Genomic DNA, 27,856 nt, shown 5'->3' on the forward strand with positions numbered 1-27,856 from the left:
CAGCTTCTCTTTGTTCACTAACCTTTCTTCTTTCTTTCCCAGTTCTGATGAAGTGTCTCTAACCTGAAATATTAATTTTGTTTATCTTTCCACAAAAGCAACCTGACCTGCTAATATTCATTTTCTGTTTTTATTTGAAATTACCTGTACCTTGTTCTTGGTGGGGTCTTGTATCCAAGTTAGTTGCTGTGTTACAGCTATTTCTCTACCTCACCAATCTTTTTTTGGCTGTCATGAAAAATACAGTATGGGTCTGTCTAACAGCTCATCTGCTCACTTTTAAAATCACTTAAAGTTTTGTGACTTTGTGATACACTGATGTGAACCTGTCAACTGAAAATGCTCTCGCTTATAGGCCAATGTGTCAAAGAATCAAATTGCTGATGAATCATTTGATTTATACTTTTGATAATCTAAAAATTAGTGTGTAGCATAAACATGAAAAAATGAAAGAATTTGGATAGCAGCAGCATCCCTTTTGTCAATGAATCATTCAAAGACTGCACCACATCAGCTATTATTAGCCTCAGGCCTGACGCCTCATAGCTTATAGAACAAGCAGCTCCTTTGATAACAAAGTCCAAGAAATCTGGATTCAGGATGGCGGTGCCCACATTTGGCAGCTTCGGGCTTCAAGGAAGCAGTAGGCCCTCATAGGGCACCAGAGTGGGAGAGCACTCCTTGCCAAGAATGAAAAGCCTGGGAGAGGATACTACAGGATGGGAAACCTCAACAGTGGAGCATGCTCCCAGCATGGGGTTTGGAGGTCAAAGGCCTTGCATCAGACCGCAGGCTGATGGTGGCCTTCTTCTGAGAACCAAATATTGTGTCTAGGATTGCTGATGACAAGCAAAGGGTCTTGAGTGCTAACAGCTTGCTAATGCTTTGGGCACTCAGAACCAAGGGCTGAGGAGGGTGACTTGGATGTCTTGAGTTCAGGTTCACCACTTGATTGGATAGGAGGCCATGCAGCTATGGGATGCTAATGGGGCACAGGAAGAAGAGCCTTTGAGAAGATCTGTGGGCACTTAACATTTTTGTTCTCTTTCTCAGCTTGATAGTGACACTTCTGTGTATGACAGATTATGTTGTGTTTGTATTGTATATAGCTATGTTTTTGGGAGATAAATTGGGGAAGGGCTTTTAGTGTAGGTCTCATACAAACACTTTGAAACAAATCTTATTTAAAATACTGGAGCTCTGCTCATGCTAGATGTGTTGGCCCCAGAGCCTTCGCAAAAGCTTTGAGGAGTGCCCAAGAGACTTCGCTAATGGATTGTTGTTTACATAAAGGCAACAGATGAAAGAACTTGTCGGAGCCGCAGACTGTCTGGAGTGTAACTTGCTGTTCTCAGAGGGTCATGTGGTTTTTGCAAGCAGAGAGAGTTAAACAGGCTTTCTCTCTCTGAGAGAGAGAGATATCAGTTTTACAGTCAGCAGAAGCAGCAGCAGATTGGACTAGAACACAACAAACTGGCAAGGTTGTGGAAAACCCCATTTGGAAGACAGGTTGTGAGTTCAAAGCCCTTGTGGTTCATGCAAGAGGAGAGGACTGGCTGCCTAAAGTTTCACTTGAAATAAGGGAAACAAAAAGGAACTCTATGGTGACCTGAAAGAAAGAGGTTATCATCTGGAGAACCCTAAAGGGGGCAAGTTTCTTTGGCAAGACACTGAAGTGGCTGATTAAAAAGGAATCAGTTGTTGGTGTCCTGGAACAACAAATCTCTCTCTGAAAACCAACAAGAACCTTCCTAAGTAGTAACCATTTACCTTTCAAGCACCAAAGCCTGGTGAACTTTATGAATGTTGAATTCTGTGCACAGTATAAGAATTGCCTGCAACCAGTGAACTTGGAGGAATGAGCAGTGAGATTGAACTGTGAATCTAAGAACTTTTCTGAACTTACATACACATTACGTAAACATGCACGTAGAATTAGAAGAGGGTTAAGTTAGGTTAGTTAAGTCAATAGTATAAGTTAAAGTGTGATTTTGTTTTCATGTTTAAAGATAATTAAAAGTAACTTTTGTTTAAGTAACAATTTGTCTTGGTGAATATCTATTGCTGCTGGGTTTTGGGGTCCTTTGGGCTCATAACACATGAGAAAGAAGAAATTGTAAATTTTTGTGTATGCGATAATAAATGGAATCTAGAATATTTTTATTTTCTGTTGCTGGCTCTTTCACTTGCTAAATGTTATTAAAAACCTGTTAATCTCTCATCTTTCCATTCTAATGCGAGGTAGAGTCTCAAAGATCGTTTCTTTTTCCATAGTCCTGATCGTTCATTCATGCACTTTTTAAAATTCACATTTTCAGCATCCACAATATTTTGTTTTTGGTTTATATAGCTGAAAAAAAAGCATGTACTATTGGGGCAGAGTAGGAGTATACCTAATACCTAATCTTTGATATTGCCATTCACTACCTCAAAAAGAATTGTTCATTGATGAACATAACGTTTTAGCAAGTTTCACTTTAGTAACTTGTTTCTGTGAAGTAAGTAAATTTCAATTTTGATGAAGAGTTATTGATCCAAAACACAGGACTGTTTTCATTTCCACTTGCCTTGCTGAGTTTTTCCTTCATTTTCTGTTTTATAGTTGAGAGTAAAGACGTTTTCAATTTTACTTCCAAATTTTAACTAAATTAAATTTTTATATTGCAGGCTGATCAACTTATGTTTGCTTTGCACTTCATCCATGGAATGCATCCGGATCTCTTCCAAGAACATGTAAGAAACAGAAACTTATCTTCTTCATGGTAATGGTTCATTCAGATGCCATTGTTGTTGGTCACTTAATTGTGGTAGTGCCCATCATGTAAAATTTGGAAAATTCTGGTAGAATAAATTAACATATGACCCATTATGTAATCTTCTTAATGACTTTCTATATATTTTTCATAATATACCGTACCTCCAATTTATTTCTTGTTGGTGGCTGTGGCCCAGTTTCAACAATATCAATAATTCCCTATTTTAATTGTACATCTCTTCTTCTATGGTTCCCATGCTACTAAATTTATACCTTCCCATTACCCATTTGTGAAATAATCTTTTCATGCTCTGAACCTCTTTTTGTTTTCATCATATCTATAACTGTAATCTGAATAAATATATGCTGAATATTTAATGGATTGGTCAAAGTATATTTAATTTTGTAGATAAATTCTGATTACCTAAATCAATAAGACTACATTGCAAAATTTTTCTTCATGCTTATTGTTTTAGACCCAGAAACATTATTTATGTTCATCCTTATCAGCAAGTATGTTTTGTTCTTTTACTCCAGAATAAATGTTGGTATTTTCAAATGGTTCCTTCTTTCTTGGAAATTTGTATTTGTTTCAGAATTTACAAGTTCACTATTTACAAGTTTTTAGAATGTTTAATTAATATATGGTGGTAGATCTTGGAATTGAATTATAACTAGAGGCTGGAACCAAAACATTTCCAGTGTTCTCTCTGTAGATGCTGCCTCCTGGCCTGAAAATTTCAAGCGCTGTCTTTTTTTTATTTCAGATTTTCAACATCTGCAGTCTTTTAGCTTTTTGAATAATATTGACAGAAATATAAAAACTGAGATTGGTGGAAATATTCTGCAGAGCATAAAACAAAAGTGAATGTTATGCCATTTCTTATGATAGGTCTCTAATCTGATTGTTAACTCTGTTTTTAATTTCACAGATGCTGTCTGACATAGAGTATAAACAACATTTAATTCTTTTTCGGATTTAAGCTACTGACTGCAATATTTTGCACTTGTACTCACTACCACGCACGACACTTCCAGGTTTTGCAAAGAAAAGTGAAAAATATTGCAGTTCAGCACTTTTTTTATATTTAAAGGCAAATATATCACATAGAAGGTATAATTGTATATTTAAAAACATTTTTTTAGGAATGGGACGCATTTACTGGTTTAATTGTTGGAGACATGTTTCGAAAAACAGTAAGTCTTGATTCAATTATTGATCTTATTTTTGATTTTCATGGAGTAGTTTTATTTTTTAAGAACTAAAAATTTACATGTCAACTGAGCATTCCATTGAGCCTGGGAGGAGCATTTGGTTGACCAACTTTTTTCAATCCTCAAATTGAGCATCATTTGGAAAAAAGTTTTAAGGCTTCCCATCCAGAGGAAATGCTTTCAGAGGGTTGGCCTGATCATGAAGATGGGCTGTGTGTTTGAGAAGTTAAAAGCTGCACATTTCCAACATATTTCCTGGACCTGACAGCCTGAATCCCAAGTGCTCCACTTGAGAGGAGAGAAAGTTGATGCATTTGATGTCATCTTCTAATTTGACTGATTCTGGAACTCAAAGGATTGAAAGATAGCAAGCAAGTATAATCAAGAAAGTAGAAAGAGGGAAAACCGAAAGGCTATTATCCTAGATAATTATCAGCAAAATGTTGGAAGTCACTATTGAAGATGTAACAACAGGGCAGTGAGATGATCATAAAATGGTAGGCTGAGTCAGGATAGTTGTTATGTAGGAAACATAAAAAAATGATCCCCATTCCCTCTAATCCCTCAGTGTCCAAAAAATTTGTCACTTTTAGATTGTTTTGAGGTGAGAACTTCTCAAAGATTTAGAACCCTGTGCAAAACCCTGCTATCTAAATGTATGCTCTCCATGACCTGTTGGCACCAACCTTGTCAACAGAGGAGAAAATAACTTGCATTTCTTTAAGACATGTAAATTTTTAGCCAGTATGATTGTAAACAAGGTATCAACCACCTTTTGGCTAATATGCTATACTGGCCCACAGTGATCTCTGTCTGCCAATCTCTCTTATGACTTGTGGAATCTTATCAAGGCTTTATTACCTTTTGTACTCCAACCCTATTTAAAAAAAACCTAGTGAATCAGTTGTCTTCCAACCAGAGTACTCTTTATATTGCATGCTAAATCCTTCCTCTTTTTAAAAAAATCCTGTTTTTTCACATTCCCATCTTCTGTTTTGTTCTACTTCTGCCAACTTTAAATCTACTCACCTGACCTGTCTACTTCCTAGGTACTTAATGACCACCTTACAGTTTACTTCCTCAACAAGCTTTGTCTCTTCATCAAATCTGGATATGTTACGCTGTCCCCTTTCTTTATATCAATAGTACAGATTATGAATAGTGAGAGAACTATACTTATCACTGACATTATCAGTAACAATCAAAAAATGGAAATGATATTTTGCAAATCTAATAGTTGAGGAAATAACTAGGAGAGTAGAAAGAAAGAATCAGTGCACGTATGATCAGAACTTCAACAAGCACATACATCAAGAATAATAATGGTATAAGATTTAATTAACAGGGTCAATTTCTTCATGTTTACATGGTTAGGAGATTTCTGAAAAAAAATAGGAAAGGCTGTAATTGCTGCGAAATTTTGGGAAGTTGGAATATAAAGGAAGTGTTTGAAAGTAGAAAATGCAAAAAATGATGCAATAGAGAGAGGGAAGATATTGCTGAACTTGGGAGGGATGGATGGAAGGATAGTGTGACTCCATTTGAGAAAAAGAGGATGATCAGAATTACCCCCTTGTCACTGAATTTCTTAAGGGAGAGTGTAACAAAAACCAGCAGGAGGATGTACAAGGAGTGTAGTCCTAACCTGAAATTGAATAGACTTCCCTCCCTCCTGCAGGCGTAAGGTTTATTGAAATAAATATACTTTTGCTTGATACAAAGACATTTTGAGTGACTCTTTGTTCCACAACAAGACAAACAAAAAGGATCAGGGGATTGTGGCTAACATATTTGCATGGTTAGGAGATTTCTGAAAAAAAATAGGAAAGGTTGTAATTGCTGCGAAATTTTGGGAAGTTAGAATATAAAGGAAGTGTTTGAAAGTAGAAAATGCAAATCAGGCATAACAAAATTACCACTGGCAAGAGAAAGCATAGAACATTTGCAAAGGAATAAATGCATCATTGGAATTTGTAAGAAAAAAATGAAATGGACAACAAATTCCATCCTCAGGAAGGAATATTTATAGATCAATGTATATTCAGGCAAGGATTTTCAAATATTGTACATAATTAAAAACATTTTCATGCAAGTCAAAGGGGCTCAGAAAATCTGTGGTGGATGTAACTTCTGTTCTTTTGGCAATACAAACATGCTGCTGTGATGGCATTACTCCTCTGAAGTTCATTTTAAGATCTGCAGGTGAAAGATTAGCATTCAGGCCTCTAGAGACATAATTGCAATCTGATTTTATACAGGAGTAGAAAGCCTATTTTCACTGGGGATTCGCAACTTGGAGAATAGAAAAGGAAAATTATTATCTTACTTTTCTGTAATATTTTTTAGGATTTTATAGGTTTCATTTATTAGAATAATTTCCATGTAATCATTCTGAAGAGACATTTATATAAATACAAACCATGGCCCTTGACAAGAGCTAAAGTTATACCCAGGATTAGCTCTTGTAAAAGTTGCCAGGCAATCCTGTGACCTTGTACCCTATTCCTGGGAAAGCAGAATCAACCAGATCAGCATTCAACATCTACTTTCTTTGCTGTCCACAGCACCTTCAATCTTAGTGTCATCTGCAAACTTGCTGATCCAATTTACCACATTATCATTCCAGATCATTAATATAGATGACAAAGAACAATGGTCCCAGCACCATGGCAGGCAGCAACTGGGGGCAATTGACTGGTTTCTATCATTGAAATTAAAAAAAATAAGATAGAACCATATAGTACTACAGCACAGAAACTGACCCTTTTGGCCCTTCTTGTCTGTGTGAATCATTTTCTTTTGCCTAGTTCCACTGACCTGCACCCAGTCCATAACCCTCCATACTTCTCCCATCTATGTACCTGACCAAGTTCTTCTTAAATGTTAAAATTGAGTCCGCATTCACCACTTCAGCTTGCAGCTCATTCCATACTCCCACCACTCTCTGTGTGAAGAAGTTCCCCCTAAACTTTTCCCCTTTCACACTTAACCCATATCCTATGGTTTGTATCTCACCTACCATCAATGGAAAAAGCTTATCTACATTTACTCTGTCTATCCCCTTCATAATTTTAAATACCTCTATCAAATCTCCCCTCATTCTTCTATGCTCCATGGAAATAAAGTCCTAACCTGCTTAACCTTTCCCTGTAACTCAGTTCCTGAAGACTAGGCAACATCCCAGTAAATCTCTCTGCTCTCCCTCTCTTATCTCTCTCTCCTATTGATATCTTTCTTATAGTTAGGTGACCAAAAGTGCACACAATACTCCAAATTTGACCTCACCAATGTTTGATACAACTTTACCTTAACTTCCCAACTCCTATACTCAATATTTGATATATGAAGCTCTCTCTACAACTGTATTCACCTGTGATGCCTCTTTATTCTCTTTTAGAGAATAATGTATCTGTTGTCCCAGATCCCTCTATTTTACCACACTTAGTACCCTATCATTTACTATGTACGTCCTTTCTTGGTTTGTTCTTTCAGATACCTTTCTTCTACCACACACCTCATTGTCCTAGTATTTACAGTGTGTGTCCTATAATGGTTTGTCCTTCCAAAATGCAACACCTCACATTTGTCTGTATTAAATTCCATCTGCCATTTTTAATCTCATTTTTGAAGGTGGTCTAGATCCCTCAACAAGCTTTGAAAACCTTTTTCGCTGTCCACAATGCCTCCAAATCTTACTGTCATCTGCACACTTGCTGATCCAATTTAGCACATTATCATCCAGGTCATTAATATAGCTGACAAACAACAATGGTCCCAGCACTTATCTATGAGGCATTTGACTAGTCACAGGCCTACAGTCTGAGAAACAATCATCCACCACTACTCCCTGGCTTCTCCCGTCCAGCTTTGCCAATTCCAGTTCACTACTTCACCATGAATATTAGCATCTGAACCTTCCTGATTAACGTCCCATGTGGGACCTTGTCAAAGGCATTACTGAAGTTCATGTAGACATCATCCACAGCCTTTATCAACTTTCCTGGTAACCTCACTGAAAAACTCTACAAGATTGGTGAAGCATGACCTGCCACTCACAAAGCCATGTTGACTATCCCTAATCAGTCCCTGGCTATCCAAATACTTGTATATCCAATCACTTAGAACACCTTCCAATAATTTATCTCCTACTGATGTCAGGAACACTGACTTATCATTTCCAATGTTACTTTTGGAGCCTTTTTTAAATGGAACAACATGAGCGACCCTCCAAACCTCAGGTACCCCACTCATGGCTAAGGACATTTTAAATATTTCTGCGAGTACCCCTGCAATTTCTACACTAGGCCCCTCAAGGTCCAAAGGAATATCTTGTCAGGCCCTGCTTTAATGCAGAAAACACTTCCTCTTTAATCTGTGTAGGTTCCATGACCTCGCTGCTTGTTTTCCTTATTTCCCACAACTCTGTGCCCATTCCATGACTGAATACTGATTGGAAAAAAAAAGATCTCCCACATCTCTTTTATCTCCATACAAAGCCAACCAATCAGATTTTCAAGAGCTCCAATTTTGTCCCTTACAATCGTTTTGCTCTTAACATACCTATAGAAACACTTAGGATTTTCCTTCACATTGTCTGCCAAAGCAACCTTGTGTCTTCATTTAGCCTTACTGGTTTCTTGTATTTTTTATACTTCTAAAGAGCCTCATTTGCTCCATGTTGCCTATACCTGCCTATACACCTCTCTCTTCTGAACCAGATCCAATATCCCTTGAAAACCAAGGTTCCCTAAGCCTTCTAACCTTGCCTTTTATCCTAATAGGAATATACAAACTCTGTATTCTTAAAATTTCATCTTTAAAGACCCTCCACTTACCTCGCACATCCTTGCCTGAAAACAACTTATCCCAATCCACACATTCTAGATCCTCTCTCATTTCCTCAAAATTGGCCTTTCTCCAATTTAGAATCTCAACCTGTGGCCCAGATCTATCCTTCTCCTTCATTAACTTGAAACTAATGGCATTATGATCACTGGACCCAACATTTTACCCTACACACACTTCTATCCCTAATAGGAGATCCAGTATTGCACTCTCTCTGGTTGGTACCTCTATATATTGATTTAGAAACCTTTCCTGAACACATTTGACAATCTCCAAGCCATCCGGCCCTTTTACAGTATGGCAGTCCCAGTCAATATGTGGAAAATTAAAATCTCCTACTATCACAACCTTATATTTCAAACAATTGTCTGCTATCTCTCGACAGATTTGCTTCTTCAATTCTTGTTGACTATTGTGTGTCTATAATACAACCCTATGAGTGTGGTCATACCTTTCCTGTTCCTCAGCTCCACCCATATAACCTCAGTAGACAAAACCTCTAGTCTGTCCTATCTGAACACAGCTGTGATATTTTCCCTGGTTAGCAATGCCATTCTTCCCCCTTTCATTGCCCCCCCACCCCTGTTCTATAACACTTAAAGCAATGGAAGCCTGAAACATTCACCTGCCAGTCTTGCCTCTCCTGCAACCAAGTTTCATTAATGGACACTATGTCATAACTCCTCATGTCAGTCCACACTCTAAGCTCGTCTATCTTTCCTATAATATTCCTTTCATTGAAATAGTTACACCTGAGAACATTTACACCATGTACAACCTGTTGATTTTTAATGGTGCATGCAATTTTCACATCATCTTTTTCCCTCCTCAACTCCTCTCTCTGCTCTGGCACCTTTTGTCCATCCCCTTGCAAATCTAGTTTAAACCCACCAGAACAGCATTAACAAACTTTCCTGCAAGGATATTAGTCCTCCTCCAGTTCAGATGCAAACCATCCTGTTGGAACAGGTCCCACCTTCCCTTAATGATCCAAAAACCTGAAGCCCTCCCTTGTGCACCATGTCTTTAGCCACGTGTTAAACTGGATTATCCTCTTAATTTTAATCTCACTAGCATGTAGCATGAGCAGCAATCGCAACCCTGGAGGTCCTGCCCTTCAACCTAGCGCCTAACTCCCTGAACTCTCCTTGCAGGACCTCTTTACCCTTCATACCCATGTCATTGGTCTCTATATGCTATGACATCTGGCTGCTCACCCTCACTCTTGAGAATACTGTTAACTCAATCTTTGATATCTTGGACTCTTGCACCAAGGAGGCAATGTACCATGTGTTATACTCGATCTCTTCCTCAGAACCTCTTATCTGTCCGCCTAACCTCTTCTCCTCCCTTCCCTGTTTAGCCACAGGACTGGACTCCGAGCCTGAGACCTGATAGCTGTTGATTGTCCCTGGTAGGCCGTTTCCCCCCACCCAACAGTATCCAAATTGGTATACTTATTATTGAGGGGAATGGCGACAGGGGTGCCATGCACTGCCTGCCTGTTCCCTTTCCCCTCTCCTGACTGTCATTTACCTCCACCTGTCTCTTAGGTGTGATAGTGTCCCTGTAACTCCTGCCTTACAACCCCTCTCCCTCCCAAATAATGCAGAGTTCATCCAACTCCAGCTCTAATTCCTTAAATCAACTTGTCAGTCTCAGCTGGATGCACTTCTTGCATAAGAAATCGTCAGCGATACTGCTGGCTTTCCTGATGACCCACATTCTGCAAAAGGAGCATTCTCCTGCTTTGGCTGTCATTCCCACTTTTTATAACTAGATAAACAAAAAATTTGATATCTAAAACCTGTGATTACCTGCTGAATCCTTTTTGTTCCTTGAATAAGATGTTGCCAATTAGGGATTTTCCAGATGAGAGGTTTTGATAAAGAAAACTTATTCCCAAAGGTGAATGCCTCATTAACCAAAGGGGAGATGCCTCATTAACCAAAGTCTTTGAACATCACTCTATGGAAACAACCCCACTAAGTCAGTGTCGACCATCAAGCACTCACATTTGTGCCAACACTGTCTCAACCCATTTCCTGCTCCCCAATTTCCTGTTAATGGAGATGTCAGGAAATATTTCACTCATTTGGATTTCTCTTCCTGAAAATATGGTGGAAATTATTCCATAAACAATTTTAGAAGTGGACTTGCCAGGTATTTGAGCTTGAAACAATTGAAGTATCGTAAACAGAAAATTGTATGGTTGCTTTTTTGAAATCAGAATGGGCTCAATGAGCTCTGGATTTCATTTAATTCATTATTTTTCATTTTCTTGTATGACTTTGACACATGATCTTGATTTCAGGACAATCAAAAATCCAAGCATGAATCAATTCCATATTGGATTGATCAAGAAAGGATTGCAGCAGTCACACTTTTAAAGGTACATTTTAAAATTAAATTTTGAGGAACTTGATTACACTGAGATGCCTTGAAAAAAATTAGAATCCCGAGTCTTCAAAACTTGACTTAAACTAGTGTTGTAGTTAGAAAACAATTTTTATTGACATCCTTGTGATTGCACCATTTTGCAGAACTTTGCCACCTTGCTTTATAATTGAGAGCTAGTTGATATTCTAAATGACAATAAGTTTTTTTTAACTTTATTTACATTTAATGTTTCTTTGTGGGTGTGGCTTCAAACTTTTTCTGTGAAGTTGAAAGCCATGCTTAGTCCCAAATTTCGTGAAATTAAAAGTTCTGACTTAGTCCCAAACTAGGATTGTATTCGCTCGAGTTCAGAAGAATGAGAGGAGATCTTATAGAAACACATAGGATTATGAAGGGTATGGATAGGATAGATGTAGGAAGGTTTTTTGAGCTGGCCGGGGAAACTAAAATGAGAGGACACAGTCTCAAGATTTGGGGGAGTAGATTTAGGACAGAGATGAGGAAAAATAGTTTTTCCCAGAGAGTAGTGAATGTTTGGAATTCTCTAACCAGGGAAGTGATTGAGGCTGCCTCATTAAACATATTTAAAATTCGGTTAGATAAATTTTTACATGATAGAGGAATTAGGGGATATGGGGAGAAGGCAGATAGGTGGAGTTAGGTCATAAATTAGATCAGCCATGATCGTATTGAATGGCGGAGCAGGCTCGATGGGCCATTTTTGGCCTACTCCTGTTCCTACTTCCTATGTTCAAGTTCTTTCTTGTGAAGTTTAAATTTCCTTCTATTTCTTTGATTTTTATCTAATTTTGTTGGCTGTAACATTCAGCCAAATATAACCAATTTAACTCCTCTCATAATTTTAGGATGAGAAGGTTAGATATAATTTGGAATTTTTTAAAAGTAGCTAATTAATTATTATTCTGCGTTTTTAAAAAGTAGTTGTACCTTACAAGAACACATTTATTTATATTTCTAATAAGTAAGCACATTCTTTTAAATGCTTCCTGATGATTAAGTAGATTTAGCCATGGTGTGGCTAAGCTTTGCAAATAAAATGTATAACACTGAGTCTATACTGTGTTTGTTGATTTAGGAGACTAGCAGTAGTTTTGAAATCAGTCTGCACACCTGAGAGAGGAGAATTTCATTTTGATTCCTGTCGTGACTTGGTTTAGGATGGATTTATGAATCATCAATGAAAGTTTGTACATTGAATATATAACTTTATTGACCTGGATTTTGCAGTCATAATGATAGCAAAACTCCTAAGGTTTGTCATTATTATTCTGTAAGACTGATGACAACTTTGGTATTTTCATGTATTTGTAACTGAACACTGAAATCCCAGAGCTGTTGTTGGTGGTCCTACATACCTTCATAATCTAAACGAATGAATGAATGAGAGGTTACAGTCACATGTCTATGCGCAATGCACAGATGCAATTAAACTATTGATTTTACAGGGATGTAAAATGCACAAGCAACCAATACATGTAAATTAAATTAAATTATAACATGATAAGTGATTTTCCATATCCCAATCAAACTGAAATTATTGAAACTGACATCATTTTAAGAGTCCCATCTCATTACAAAAATTCTGTAAATCTTGTACATAAGTACACGGGATCTGAATGTACTTGGCATAACTTATCAAAGTATCTGGCCGTAATACTAATTTTATGAATGTTTATTTTAATTACCCTACATGAATAACAAAAGAAACAGATTTTCAAATATTTGGGTTTTTTTTTATCTTGTGTTTCAGGCATTTCTTTAATTATACGTTTTAAAGTTCATTATAACTGTCTCCTGTCATTGAGAGTTATTTCAACCAGATTGATGACATTACAACAGCTGGACTTTAGAAAGTTCTGAGGCTTGAAAGTCCAGGCTTCAGAATATGTGAATTTGTGACCAGAATGATATCTAGAGTTTTATCTGAAGCCATTTTCAAGGCCAGCAGGATATTCTTTACTTTCTGAAAATTCTGGTCCAGTATGTTTATAAGAATAATTGATGTGACATTCTCCCATTTTTCAGTTTAAGTTAGATAATTGTATATAAATTAGGTTTAGATAAGTTAACTAAATTAGATTAGGTGTTATAATTATTGATTAATAATTACAAATATTATTTTAAATATAACATCTTTTGGGGTAATTTTTATCGCTGCTGTCTGGTATATAACACATCACATTCTAATTTTAAGTAGCCCTACTTCAATCTGGTTCCACTTCATTCTCTTCTTTACCTACTTCTAAATTTAACTGTAGCATGTAAACTCCTTACAGACAGTGTGGGACTTGAATCTGGGTCTCGATCACTGGTGCTGTAAAGGCATTGCGCTAATCTCTATGCTAACTATGCTACCTTTCTGTTCTTACTGTTCTCTCTAATTTTTTTCTCCTCCCAATGGCCTCTCTCTACCTATCCCTCCTCCTCTCTTACCTTTCCAATACCCTCTAAGTTCCTTCCTAGATTCTTCCAGCTTCAAAAACTTAACATAACCCCTTCTTAATAAAGGAATCTGACCCAGACTGTTGAATGATAATTTCTGCTCATGGATGGTGCCTGACCCACTGAGTTCCTCCAGCATCTCATTTTTAACTTAATAGGAGTTACTTTTCTGGGTTATTTGGAAAATAATTTTATGTCATTTATGTATTTTCTAGACAACCTTCCCATCTTTGTATCAGACACTCTGTTTAGAAGATAAGGATCTTTGGCTCAATTTCTCCCAAAGTTCAACGTGTGAACAAGATATCCCCACGTCTATTGCCAGAAGAATTACTCTTTTTCAACAGGTATGTTGTCATATAATTTTAATTTTGAAAATCTTCCTATTGATTAAGGAATAGTGACCACAGGATAGAAAATTGCATGTTATTTTTATTATTTCATTTACAACATAGTATAAGCATATTCCAGCAATTGAGAACGTACCACCCAATTAACCTGCAACACATTTTTGGAGGGTGGGAAGGAACAGAAGCACCAAGGGAAAACCCATAAAGTAGAGACAAAACCAGTAACTATTTTCTATCAACCCTGAGCGTTCTCATTGGTGATTCTCACTTGAGTTTATATCCCTCTCAATGCTGATTACAGCATTGAGATGTGGTCAATAAACAAAAACTCCCTCCTCAACACACTACAAATAATAGTCCATGACTTTATTCAGGCTTGTCTTAAGAAAACCTTGCCCAATTATCACCAGCACTTAACCTATTATACCAGAGGTCCTAGCACACTTGATCACAGCTACTCTAGAAAAGAAAAGGCTATCGTTCTTTAGATCACATTTTGGCAAGTCAGATCATTTGGCAGTGCTCCTTCTTCCTTTATACAGACAGAGCCTAAAAAGAGAGGCTCTCAAGGTCAGGCCAGTCAGAAGAAGGTCGTGGAACACTGAAGAACTGTTACAAGATTTCCTCGAGTTAGTGGATTGGGTCGTGTGCAAGAACTCAGCTGAGGATCTGAATGATTACACCAGGGCCTTTACGGACTTTATTAAAACAGCTGTGGACGAGTGTGTTCCCACCAAATTGTTCAGGGTTTTCCCCAACTGGAAGCCCCGGATTAATAACAAAATCCAGAATGAAACACGAAAGACTGCAGACTCTGTGATTGTAGTGAACACACATCAAAATGCTGGAGGAACTCAGTCAGTCTTTCAGTGTCCAGTGGAGACAAAGATATATTGCCAACATTCAGGCCTGAGCCCTTCTTCAAGTAATAGGCAGAATGAACAAAAAAACCAAGAAATATCAATATACAGACAGTGCTAGGTGGGAGGAGTCCAGACCAACAAAAGGTGTTAATTGGATATAATGAGGGGAGAGGTGAGAATTGATTATGTCTATGCAAAAGGAGACAGAGAAAAAGAAGAGAGACAGAACTGGGGGAAGATGTGGGGGTAGGGGGAGGTTTAAAAAAAGCATTGAAAGCCAGAGAAGTCGATATTAATGCCACCTGGTTGGAGGGTTCCCTGTCGGAAGATGAGGAGCTGTTCCTCCAATTTTCAGGTGACTGGCGAGAATGTTTCCGCTGTGGGAGAAATAACCATAGCCCTGATAACTGTTACTACAAAAAGGCAAAGTGTTATATAAGTGTCCAAAACCAAAAGAAAAGAAGGAGAAAGAGGGTGACAGGATGAAGAAAAAACAGAGATTTAAGTATAAAAAAAAACTTCCAAAGTTAAAAACATCATGGAAAATGATGGAAGTTCTAGCCGTGAGCCAGAGATCAAAAGTGACTCTGAGGAGGATGGGGCATTAGCATTAATGTACATCCGTAGTGTATTTGATCACAGGTCAGAAATTCTGGTTTGTATTAAAGTTAACAACAAACTTATCCAAATAGAAATTGACACAGGGACCGCTGTGTCATTGATGCCGAAAGATCTGAAAGACAAACTACTGCCCAAACTTAAAATGAAACAGTCAGACATAGTGTTAAAGACAGTTACAGGAAAGAAAGTTAAAGTGCTATGGAAATGTGAAGTGGGCATCGAGTGAGTATAAAGAACAGACAAAGAAAGGACTACCTTTCTACATAGTCGATACAAAAGAACCCACATTGTTTGGAAGGGATTGCTTGTTGCACATCCAACTTGATTGGAAGGCAATTGGAGGGATAAAAATTCAAAGCTGAAGCAGTTGCTTCAGAAGGACCAGACAAGTGTTTGGGAAGAACTTGGGAAAAATTCAGGGAGTCCAGATCAAAATGCAATTGAAACCGGAAGCCAAATCTAAGTTATTTAAGCCAAGTTTGGTACCTTTTGCTAAACAAAAGGAATTGAGACTGAACTCAACAGATTAGAAAGTTCCTATGGAACTGATCAAAAAAACCCAGTGGTGAAATTCAAATTTGTGATGACAATAAGGTCACAATTAACCAAGCCTTGCAAGTCCCTGGAGATCCAATTGCAAGAGTAGAGAAATTATTTCAAGCTCTGAATGGTGGAAAAAGTTCATGAAACTAGACTTATCGCATGCATATCAACAAATCGAATTGGATCCTGAATTGAGGAAGTATGTTGCTGGGGTTGTTCACTTATACCAGGATGCCATGTGGAATATCATCAGCCCGAGCCATGTTTCAACCTGTTATGGACAAATTATTGCAAGGACTGAATGTTGGATGTTACCATGGAAAAGGTCCTGGTCTGACTAGAACAAACTAAAGACTGACTGCATCAAGACATATGTGTATTTATGGTACCCTCAGTAACATATTTGGGATTTACAATTGATCGTGAAGGAGTCAGGATGGATACAGCTGACAGTGAAGTTGTTCGCAGTGCACCCTGCCCATCGAGTCAAGCAGGGTTGCAATCGTTCTTAGGTTTGATTAACCATTATCAAAAGCACATCCCCAACATGTCAACACTGTGCAACCCACTCAACCAATTGTTGAAAAATGACCAGAAATGGTGTTGGAATGCTGAAACAGACAAACCTTTTCAATCGCTTGAAAAAGCTGCTCACCTCAAGGGACAATGCTCTCATTCACTATGACACAAACAAGGAAGTGACCCTTGCTGTTAATGCATCACCTGTTAGTTTAGGTGCAGTATTGTCACAGAAAAGGGAGAACAACCAGTTGCATATGCTTCCCGTTCTTTGACGGCCGTGAACAAAATATATGCAACTGGAGAAGGAAGGACTGGCCACAATCTTTGGTCTCAAGTGATCTCACCAATGCCAACATGGTGGGAAGTTATCCTTAGTGACAAACAAATAGACCATCGAGCTTGATCTTAGGTCCCAAGAAAGACATTCCTGTGATAACGGCTGCAAGAATTCAACAATGGGCAATGAAGCTCGTGGCGTATGATTATGATCTAAAGCATCATCCTGCAGACAAGAACATTCATGCTGATGCATTATCGCACTTACCTCTGCCTGCAACAGAGCAGACAGAAGGGAACATCAATTGGTCTGTGGAAATCGCAGCTATCAACCAGGAACAACTTCAATACTTGCCCATTACAGCTAAGGCAAAGAGGAAAGAAAAGAGGCCACACTACTGAAGGTTTTGTACCTCACCTTGAATGGGTGGCCCAAGGCCGCCAGTATTACCCCCCAACTTAAAAGCTTTTTATACTTGGTGATACAAAATCTCAATCGAAGAAGGTTACCTATTGTGGAGACGAGAACGGTCATCACCAAGAAATGGCAAGAGGCCATTCTAAAAGATCTCCACACCAATCATCCAGGAATGGTCTGGATTAAGTTTCTGTCACTCATGCATGTCTGGAGGCCATCGATATTGAACAGATGGTTTGGAGATGCCACATCTGCCAAGAAATGAAACCAAAAGCACCACAAGCATAAGCTAGCCCTTGGAAATGGCCACCTGCCATTGTTTGGATTCTTTTGTAATAATTTTAAAATGGCAGTTCCTTTAAGCCTGCCTGCACGAGTCGCGCTACCATCTCTTCCCCCCCGCCTTGCCTGCCGAAGTTGTGCTGCCATCTATCTGCTCCCCCTCACCCGAGTCACGCTGCTGTCTCTCTACCCCCCTCACCTGCCCACCTGAGTCTCACTACCAAGTCTTCCCCCCAACACTGCCTATTCGGCCACCTGAGTCACACTGCTAACTCTTCTACCCCATGCTCCATACCTGCCCAATTTGCACTGCTATCTCCCCCCACCGCTCGCTCTCCTGCCCGAGTTGTGCTGCTGTCTCCCTCTCTCCCCCGCCCCCCCATCCCCCACCACTGTACCAGCACCAGGGGAACAGCACCCTTCGGTTCCCCTGCACTGGTACAGTGATTTCAGCTGTGTGGGGGACTATGGGTAGCGACAATGGCCATTGATCTCGTATTTGGCCTCTGCTGGGCCAACCAAAAGTGCCATGGCTCTGGACAGGTGTCAGTATATGGTGATTCGGAGGCACTAATGTAGTGGAAAGACACAGAATATTCCAACGTGAGTTGAGCAAGGGACATGCTCAATGGGTAGAGTACGTATAAAGTAATGATGCCACTAATTAGTGATGCAGAATGTGACGGGATACATGGGAGTTGAGTGAGGGTTGCATGGGGTCAACAAAAGATACCTGACAACTACAGCAGGGCTTAAATGACATAAGCTACTACAAAATCAAATCCATTGAAATTTGAAATAGCAAAACTTTACTCCTAGATGAGCTCAATGCCATTTATGCCAGAACAAGGAAGTTCCACTGCGTACCCCCATGTTTCTGATTATCCTCTACTGTCAATATCTGAAGATGATGTGTGGGCTGCCTTCAAGAGAGTGAATCGAAGGAAAGCATCCCTTCGGGCCAAAGTACCTGGCTGAGTACTGAAAACCTGTGCTGACCAACTAGGTAGTGGATTCATGGATGTCTCAACGTCTTACTCTGAAAGGCATGGTACCTACTTGTTTCAAACAGGTTTCAGTGGTAACGGTGCCCAAGAAAAATATGGTGACTTCCCTAAATTACTATTGACCAGTTTCACAACCACAGTGATTGTGTTTGAGGTGTTGAAGCATATCAGCTCCGATCTGAGTGACAACATGGATCTGTTCCAGTTTGCTTCCAAAAGCCACAGATGCCATCTCACTGGTTCTACACAAAACCCTGGAACACCTTGTCAGTAAAGATGCATACATCAGGATTTCTCAGGGGGAAATGCTGTTAATACTATATGCATCTAAAAGGGAGCTTGATACAGTGTCACGTCAGCTGGTTATTGAGATCAAATGCCTTGGAATGAAGTGGGCTATAATATGAATAGAAAATGTTGTATCCACACAAAAAAAATCACAGAAAACAGTAACAAGATTAATCATGATAATGATTAATGATAACGATAACATGATAATGATAACTTTAATATTGGTATTAAAATTAACAGATAAATCAAATTTAAATTTAGAATTAAACAAAGCAGCTTTCTGATGGGAATCTGGCATGACCACAACTCCAGTCACAGGCCTGTAGCTGACTTGACTTCAGTCTGGCTTTTTCCCTGTCATTGAGCTCACCTGGTTTGTATTGGTCTCTGCCCCCTGAGATTCTCCTCTGCCCTTTGTGAATCCTACTGCCTCGCCACTGCCCCCACTGCACACTGGGCATGGCCTCTTGATGGACAGTTCGGCCTCCCCTGCAGTACTCTCATTAGGAGGCAGGAACAACAAGTAGTGCCACAGACTCCACCACTGATCGTTCTGAGGACCCGATCTAGATGTAAAGGGAAGTGACACGAGTAACATCTGTAGGCACATCACCTGGATAGAAAAGAAGCAGATTCTTCTCTTGTGTTCAAAAATAGTTGAATACATTTCTGAAAAGAAAGAAAGAATTTTCAGGACAAGGGGGGGAGAGTGGAAGTGGATTGCTAGTTTGTGTGTGGAGCCAGTATGGACTTGATGGGCTGAGTGGTGTCCTCAGTAGTTAACATTGTCTGGGACTGTGTAGCAAAATTTCAAAAGACAATACAATGTGCAATGGATAAATTTGCACTTTTAACACTAATGAACACAGACATTTTCAATTCCCAAGACCTTTCTTACTTCCAGAAACTGGAACCATTGGCATCTATTGAATTGTATGCTGTTGAAAATAATGAAAACTGATTTCTGTAGCAGTGAGTGAAGTATTCAAACCTAGTACAAACATAATGTTAGCATTATTATGTTTAGTCATTTCAGAATTGTCATTTCTATGCAATCTTAACTTTCATAGCAAAATAAAAGTTGTCTGGTTTGTCAAATGAGAAAAAATGATATAAATAGGTTTCAGTTAAATTTACTTTTTTCTAACTTTATTATATACAGTAGTTCAGTTCTATCTTCACAATCATAAAAATCCATATTTGTATTGGATTTGAATACAGACTAAATTGTGTTCAAGAAAAGAAACAGGATTAAGGAAATTAAGCAAAACTATTAAAGACGTCATTGGTTTGAACAAGGCTGACAGTATTTTTTACTGTTGTACTTTTCTGTGAGTTTTATTGATACCATGTAGCTTTCTCTGAAGGCTCCAGTATGTCATCAACTACTTGTTTTCTTTAAAGGTTCTGGTTGTTCAAGCATTAAGACCAGACAGACTTCAGAGTGCCATGGCTCTTTTTGCATCCAAAGCCCTTGGTGAGGAAAATATTTATTTGGCAGAGTGTGTTTCACTCTTTTATTTTCAGTCCAGATTGGTTCTAGCACAAACTTTACATAATCTTTTGGTTTCAGTGTTTTGTGTTATTATTTGATAATTTTTGGTGGAGTAACTTAAATTTTGAGATCACAATTAATTGTTTTCCTATTTTCCCTTATATGTTGATATTACTTTTGTCAAGCTGTTAATTATTTATAGTTCCAGGAAATTTTCTTGTTTTTTTTGACTTAAGATATTCCAAGTTCCATGAAAATATTCTGGTTTTGTTGAATGATATGAGTTAGTTTTTATATGGTTTATTTAGTCATTTTCTATCAATCCACTAAACCAAGTTGAATCCACCAATGATGTCTGTCTCCCCACACTCACCACTAGATATGCCTCTCCATGATTTCCAGTCTGACCCCTCCTCTCCCTATGAGAGCAAGCTGATAAGATGGTTTACTTGAGTTTATAAATAAGCTAAGAGCTCTTGCTGGAGATTAATTAGGCCTCAGTTGGAATATTATTGATGATTCTGAGCAACACACCAAATGCTTTCAAAATAGCACAGAGGACAATTTCAACTACATTACTAACACATTAGCTTTTAACTTCTAGAGTGAATTTGGAAGGGATAACACAGATTTTGAGGTTATATTAAGGTATTGGTAAAGCAAAAGTGTCTCCTTATAAGCTCAGTTCAATGACTAACAGGTATTTGATTTTGAACTATTAGTCCACTCTGTGCTTCACCTGTTAGCCTCCTCGCCTGCACCACGCCAGCCATCATCATGGCCATACTAACATTTGGCAGCTCCTCATATCCAACAAAAGTCAAGTGTTCATTTTATCTGGCTATCCTGGAAAACAGGACACTCTTCACAGTGATGGAGACTGAACCTGAGGCTTCACCTATGTCCTGTAGACAAAGGCCTTTCCAATAATTTCCAAATGTCTCTAATAATGATAAAAATATATAGCATAATATATACCATAAATGAAGTATAAATACCATAATGTATTTGATGCCATGTAAGACCCCTTTTCCCAAAACATTGGCTCAAAAATATTCCCCGGGTCTTGTATGCGAAGTTGAAATTTCCTTACCATGTCATGGTTCCTGTTCACCAGCCTCAGTTTCCTGACGGACCCTGTGTGCAGTGGACACAGGGCGCTAAACATTGCTGGGAGAAGCAGTGGCCTGACCTGGGCCTGGTGGCAGCGGTATGGACCGCTGTGGCTGCGCTGCTGGCTTCGGCAGAAGGATAAGGAGCCGTAGATGATCGAGGGTGCAGAGGGTCCGTGGTGTTTTCTGATGCAGGAGAGGCTCCATGTGGTATTGGAGTGGTATTAATAGTGAAAACTACAATGGCAGTGTGTATGAAGCTCAGTTTCTGACAGGAATTTGGAAAATAATGTTGAAGTACTGCGTATTTGTTAGATTTAACTGAGTGTATTGCAGCTACAGCAGGTAGACACTTTTTGAAATTTATCAGTGATTCAGGCTTGAATCATTCACAGAGCTCATTTAAATTTGATCAAATCCCCCCGGAGTTAGAACGGACTGCATGGACTTGCATTCGACTCACCCCGACCTGAAGGATTCAGCGTCAAGATTGTAAGAATGACAGGGGAAGCATGGATACCTGCGTGCCAAGCTACGACTAAAACCACTTCAGCCAGTACTACTGATATTTTCTCATTAATCCTCGGTCTCTGGTGAACAAAGTGGATGAATTGAAGACCTGGGTCCTCGCACAGAGAAGGCTTACAGACTGTAACATAATGGTTTTTGCGGAGACGTGGCTCAACAGTGCGGTATTGGATATAGTGGTGGAATTGGAAGGTCGAACAGTTTTAAGGGCCGACAAAATAGCAGCAGCGACTGGAAAAGCAAGGGAGATGGGTTGTGCATCAATGTAAATCAACTATGGTGCACTAACTTTATCATTGCTGGCACTCATTGCTCTGCAGATCTGGAGTATTTGATCAACGAGTGCAGGCCTTTTTATCTACCAAGAGAATTTGCGTGTATCATTGCTGTAGTAGTTTATATACTCACGGATGCAAATGCTAAGGCAGCCATGATAAACCTCAGTGCTGATATCAGCAAGCTGCAGACATTGCATCCAGATGGATCCTTTATTGTGGCTGGAGACTTTAATCACTGTTACTTGGCGCTGCACTTCCAAGATTCCATCAAAATGTAACGAGTAATATGAGGGATATAAAATCTTAGATCAGTTTTATACAAACGTGGCTGATGCTTACAAAACCATTACCCTCCCTTACTCGTGTCAATCTGACCATCTTTCATTGTTTATGATCCCCAAGTACAGCCCAGTTATTAAATGGGTAAAATCCACAACTAAGACTATTAAGATCTGGCTGGAAGATGCTGACTTTGTTCTTCAACAACATTTTCAACATATATGTTGCTCATGCTACAGTAGATTCTCAGGTTAATATTGATTCATATACCATCTCTGTTCTTGAATATATTAACAGGTGTGTGATGGGGTGACATCACAGAAGAAAATGAAAATATTTGCTAACCAAAAACAGCGGATGAACAGTGAGGTTTGCCGTTTTGCTCAGATTTGGTGACCAGGAGACTTGTGGATAAGCCACGACCAACTTAAGGAGGGGAATCTCTCAGGCTAAACATATTATTTATATTTATACATAAACAAAAAATCAAAGAGCAGTTCATATCCTAGGACCCTCAGCACATGTGGCAAGGTATACAGATTATTAATCATCTGGTAATGCGCCTCCTGCTAGTTATGATTCCCCAAAATTCTGAGCTTAACTATTTTGAGTAAGAAAATAGGGAGGTTGCTTTCAAGGTGGATCTTTTACCTGATGAAATACCTCTCTCAATCTCCATCACCCTGAATAGGGTGACTATGTAGAAGGCAGCTGGTCCGGATGGCATTCCTGGCCATGTGCTTAGAGCCTATGCAGAACATTTGGCTGGGGTTTTTACAGATCTGTTTTAATGTAACCTTTCCCAATTTATCTCCCAAAAGTATTTCTCTATACTCTGTCACAGTACTCTCAAAATTTCACCTTTGATGGTCTTCCACTTATCTATCATATCCGTTCCAGAAAACAACTTATCCCAGTCCATGCATTCTAGATCCTTTCTCATTTCTTCTGAATTGACCTTTCTTTATTTAGAAACTCAACCTGAGCCCCAGACCTATCTTTGATCATTAGGGGTTTTGATAGGATGGACAATCAAAATAATTTTCCCTGTGGGTAGAAGTGTCACACACTAGAAGATGAGCATGTAAGATGAGGGGGAGTAATTTTAAGGGACATGTATGGGGCACGTATTTTACACATTCTAGTAAGTGCCTGGAGTAGTGGTGGAAGCAGATGGAACAGTAGGATTTAAGAAATTCTAGATAGATACGTGAATATGTAGGGGATATCTCATAAGTGCAGGCAGCAGAGTTTTAGTTTTTCTTAGACATCACATTAAGCACAGACATGTGGGCCAAAGGACCTGTTTTCGTGTTCTACCTTTTATATTGCACTACTCCATCATACTTTGGCTTGGCTTCGCGGACGAAGATTTATGGAGGGGTAATGTCCACGTCAGCTGCAGGCTCGTTTGTGGCTGACAAGTCCGATGCAGGACAGGCAGACACGGTTGCAGGGGAAAATTGGTTGGTTGGGGTTGGGTGTTGGGTTTTTCCTCCTTTGTCTTTTGTCAGTGAGGTGGGCTCTGCGGTCTTCTTCAAAGGAGGTTGCTGCCCGCCGAACTGTGAGGTGCCAAGATGCACGGTTTGAGGCGATATCAGCCCACTGGCGATGGTCAATGTGGCAGGCACCAAGAAATTTCTTTAGGCAGTCCTTGTACCTCTTCTTTGGTGCACCTCTGTCACGGTGGCCAGTGGAGAGCTCGCCATATACTGCTGCCACATCAAATTGCTTCATTGCTCAATTGTTTCCTCTGAAGCCATAGGTCATTAAACATCTCCAAATATGGTGACAGCAATTAAATAGTCGTTATTGTCAGTACATAGAGGAGACTTAACTATTCCAAAGATTTGCATTGGGTGATCAGATCATTTTAAATAAAGGTCAGTGAAAATATTCAGAGATACTGTCACTTTCAATGTGCTGTATATCATTCTGAGGATTCGTCATTTGGACAATGAAGATGAATCATGTCTATTGAAAAGATGAAGACATTTATTCAGTGTTAGCCATGAAGAATGGCTGCAACATTAAATAAAGTAATCTCTCACGTGTCTCTTTTTCTTTCAACCCTTCATCCACACTGCAACAATCTTGCAATGTTGTTTACCCATCCATGTGTTCTGACAACTTCCTTTATAAGCCAGAAGTATTTGATGTCAAAGAGGAAAGCAATTTTCAGAAAATGATTGGATTACAAGTAAATAGTAATACAATTCATTCCATTACATTTTTAGAGTAGTTTATATTGATGCATGTTTATTTATGATGTGCAGCAAAACTTGTTTATAGAGAACAATTAAATTAAACGCAGCAAAAAAGTTGAAAAGTTAATTTTCAGTGCAAAATTTTAACATGGTAATTTTGATCGACGATCCAAAAAGAAAACAATTTCTCGTTGTTATAAGAAAACCCAAGACCACACTTTGGCAAGTCTGATCACCTGGCTGTGCTCCTTTTCCCTTTATTCAGACAGAGCCTAAAAAGGGATGCTCCGAAGGTCAGGACAGCTAGAAGGCAGTCACAAGAGGCTAAAGAATGGTTACAGGACTTCCTCGAGTCAGCGGATTGGGCAGTGTTCAAGGACTCTGCTGAGAATCTGAACGAGTACACTGAGGCTGATGCAAACTGTATCAAAGCAGCTGTGGATGAGTGTGTCCCCACTAAATCATTCAGGGTTTTCCCCAACCAGAAGCCGTAGATGAACAATGAAATTCTGATCCTGCTGAGAGCTAGATCGCAGACATTTAAGTCCAGAGATCCAGATTAGTGCAGCAGGAGCCGGTATAACCTGCAAAAAGCTATCTCCTGGATGAAGTAGAGATTCCGGATGAAAATGGAAACACTAAGGGGCACCCAACAATTGTGGCAGGGCCTAAATGCCATAACATGTTATAAAACCAAATCCAGTAAAGTAGCAGATAGCAAAGTTTCTCTCCCAGAGAAACTCAATGCCTTCTAGCCTGATTTGACAACAGTAACAACAAAGAACCAATACTCCACCCCCCCCCCCCCATGTCCCCTGATGATCCCATCATGTCCTTATCTGAGGATGATGTGTGTGAATGCGCAGAGGATGACCCCTGCCTTCAGGGGTGTGAATCCAAGGAAAGCATCTGGCCCGGATGGAGTACCTGGCTGAGTATCTGTGCTGACCAACTTACCAAGGTATTCATGGATATCTTCAGTATCTCATTCCATCAGATTGTGGTACTCACCTGTTTCAAATAGGCGTCAATCACCTGCCTTAATTACTATCGACCAATAGCCGTAACATCAACAGTGATGAAGTGTTTTAAAAGACTTGTGTTGAAGCATATCAGCTCCTGTCTGAGGAGCAACATGGATCCATTCCAGTTCGCTTATCGTAGAAACAGGTCTATGGCGGATGCCGTCTCACTGGCTCTAAACAAAGCCCTGGAACACCTGGAAAGCAAAGATGCATACATTAGAATGCATTTTATCAACTACAGTTCGGCATTTAACTCCATCATCTGCTCAAAACTGATCAGCAAACTCCAAGACCTGGGAGTTTACCCCACTGTGTAATTGGATCATTGATTTCCAGACCAAAATCAGTGAAGATTGGTAAGAACATCTCCTCCACAATCTCCATCAGTTCTAGATGGAGAGCACCATAGGGCTGTGTTCTTAGCCCCCTGCTCTACTCACTTTACATCTATAACTGTGTAGCTCGTTACAACAATAACACCATCTACAAATTTGCCGATGATACCATGATAGTGGGTTGTATAAAGGAAGGGGATGAGTCAGCGTACAGGAGGGAGATTGAAAACTTGGCTGAATGGAGCAGCAACAACAACAACCTTGTACTCAATGTCACAAAAACTAAAGAGCTGATTGTTGACTTCAGGAAAGGAAAGCCAGAGGTATGCATTTCAGTGATCATTGGGGGATCAGAGGTGGAGAAGGCGAGCAAGTTTAGGTTCTTGGAAGTCATTATCTCAGAGGATCTTTCCTGGACCCAACACACCTTGGGCATTGTGAAGAAAGCACGTCAGCATCTCTATTTCCTTAGGAGTTTGTGGCGGTTTGGAATGACAACAGAAATCCTGGGAAATTTCTACAGATGTGTGGTAGAAAGAGTGCTGATTGGCTGCATCATGGTCTGGAATGGGAACACCAATATCCTTGAGCATAAAGCCCTGCAAAAGGTAGTGGACACAGCCCAGGACATCACAGGCAAAACCATCCCCACTATCGAGTACATCTACAGGAAACACTGCCGTCAGAGGGCTGCAGCAATCATCAAAGAGCCACACAACCCAGCACAAGCTCTGTTCTTGCTGCTGCCATCAGGTGCCACAAAACTCACACCACCAGGTTCAGGAACAGCTACTTCCCCTTCCCCTTCGCCATCAGACTCCTCAACAACAAACTCAATCAGGGACTCATTTGAGGACTTACTTGTGCAAGTTATTGTTTTTCTTTGTTCTTGCTGTATTGCAGTCAGTTTGTTTACATTCGTTATCTTTACAGTTCTTTTATTTTTTTTTACAGTTTACCCTGTCTACAGTTTATTTTTTACACTACCAATTAGTGGTAATTCTGCTGTTCCTGCAGGGAAAAGGAATCTCAGGGCTGTATGTGATGTCATGTATGTACCCTGATAATAAATCTGAAATCTGCAAAACAGTTACAAATTTTATGAACTAATATAGAGAATATAGATCTTTGAGTAAACAGTATGTATTGCGCATTGAGATGTACCTTGCACAATTTCCGTAAGGGTCTAAAATATTTTAAATATTGCTACGTTGATGATGGATTGGCAGATTTTCAGGGTTATTGGCAATTATTCCTATTAATATGTCAATGCATTTTTCAATTCCCATTTTAGATGATACACAATATTAAAATAAATTTCTCGGTGAACTGTTAAAAACTGCATGTTTTGGAATCTTGAGAAATCAATGAACTGCTGGCTGAACTCGACAGGTCAGGTAGCATCCATGGGTAGAAATAATCAGTCAACATTTCAGGTTGGAACAAGTCTCAATAAAGGGTCCTGACTTAGAACAGTTTGAAGTCGACCTTATTATTTAATGTAAAGATGCAGCAGAGAAATGACCAGTTGAAGTTGTTGGGATATACTGCCAGAAAACTATCTGAAAAGCTCAAGAAAATAAGGTGATTCTTCATATAAATTAGTGACATCTACATCCTTTTCCAGGTATACAGGTTGTGATTTGTCCCCATGTAACAAGGGTGCAGGAACTGCTACCCATGCTAATGGAGAGATGCTGCTTTTCAAAGGGTTTCTTCTAACTGGCATGCATAACATATTTAAAT

At 39.3% G+C, this 27,856-nt stretch overlaps 1 protein-coding gene across 8 annotated transcripts in view; it reads left to right on the top strand.

The window, feature by feature from the left end:
* dync2h1 (dynein cytoplasmic 2 heavy chain 1) overlaps window positions 1-27,856 on the top strand; it is a 509,574-nt gene that overhangs the window by 277,101 nt on the left and 204,617 nt on the right. For all 8 annotated transcript variants that reach the window (XR_011342189.1, XM_069891176.1, XM_069891173.1 and 5 more), the window contains 5 exons: window positions 2,668-2,733; window positions 3,902-3,952; window positions 11,130-11,207; window positions 13,894-14,025; window positions 20,256-20,328. Coding sequence is in view for 7 of the 8 variants with exons in the window: in XM_069891176.1 (XP_069747277.1) it covers window positions 2,668-2,733; window positions 3,902-3,952; window positions 11,130-11,207; window positions 13,894-14,025; window positions 20,256-20,328 (400 nt within the window). In the remaining variant the exon portion in view is untranslated. The remainder of the gene's footprint in view (window positions 1-2,667; window positions 2,734-3,901; window positions 3,953-11,129; window positions 11,208-13,893; window positions 14,026-20,255; window positions 20,329-27,856) is intronic.

The sequence above is a fragment of the Narcine bancroftii genome, chromosome 7 (assembly GCF_036971445.1).
Source record: "Narcine bancroftii isolate sNarBan1 chromosome 7, sNarBan1.hap1, whole genome shotgun sequence".
In the NCBI taxonomy this organism is placed as follows: Eukaryota; Metazoa; Chordata; class Chondrichthyes; order Torpediniformes; family Narcinidae; genus Narcine; species Narcine bancroftii.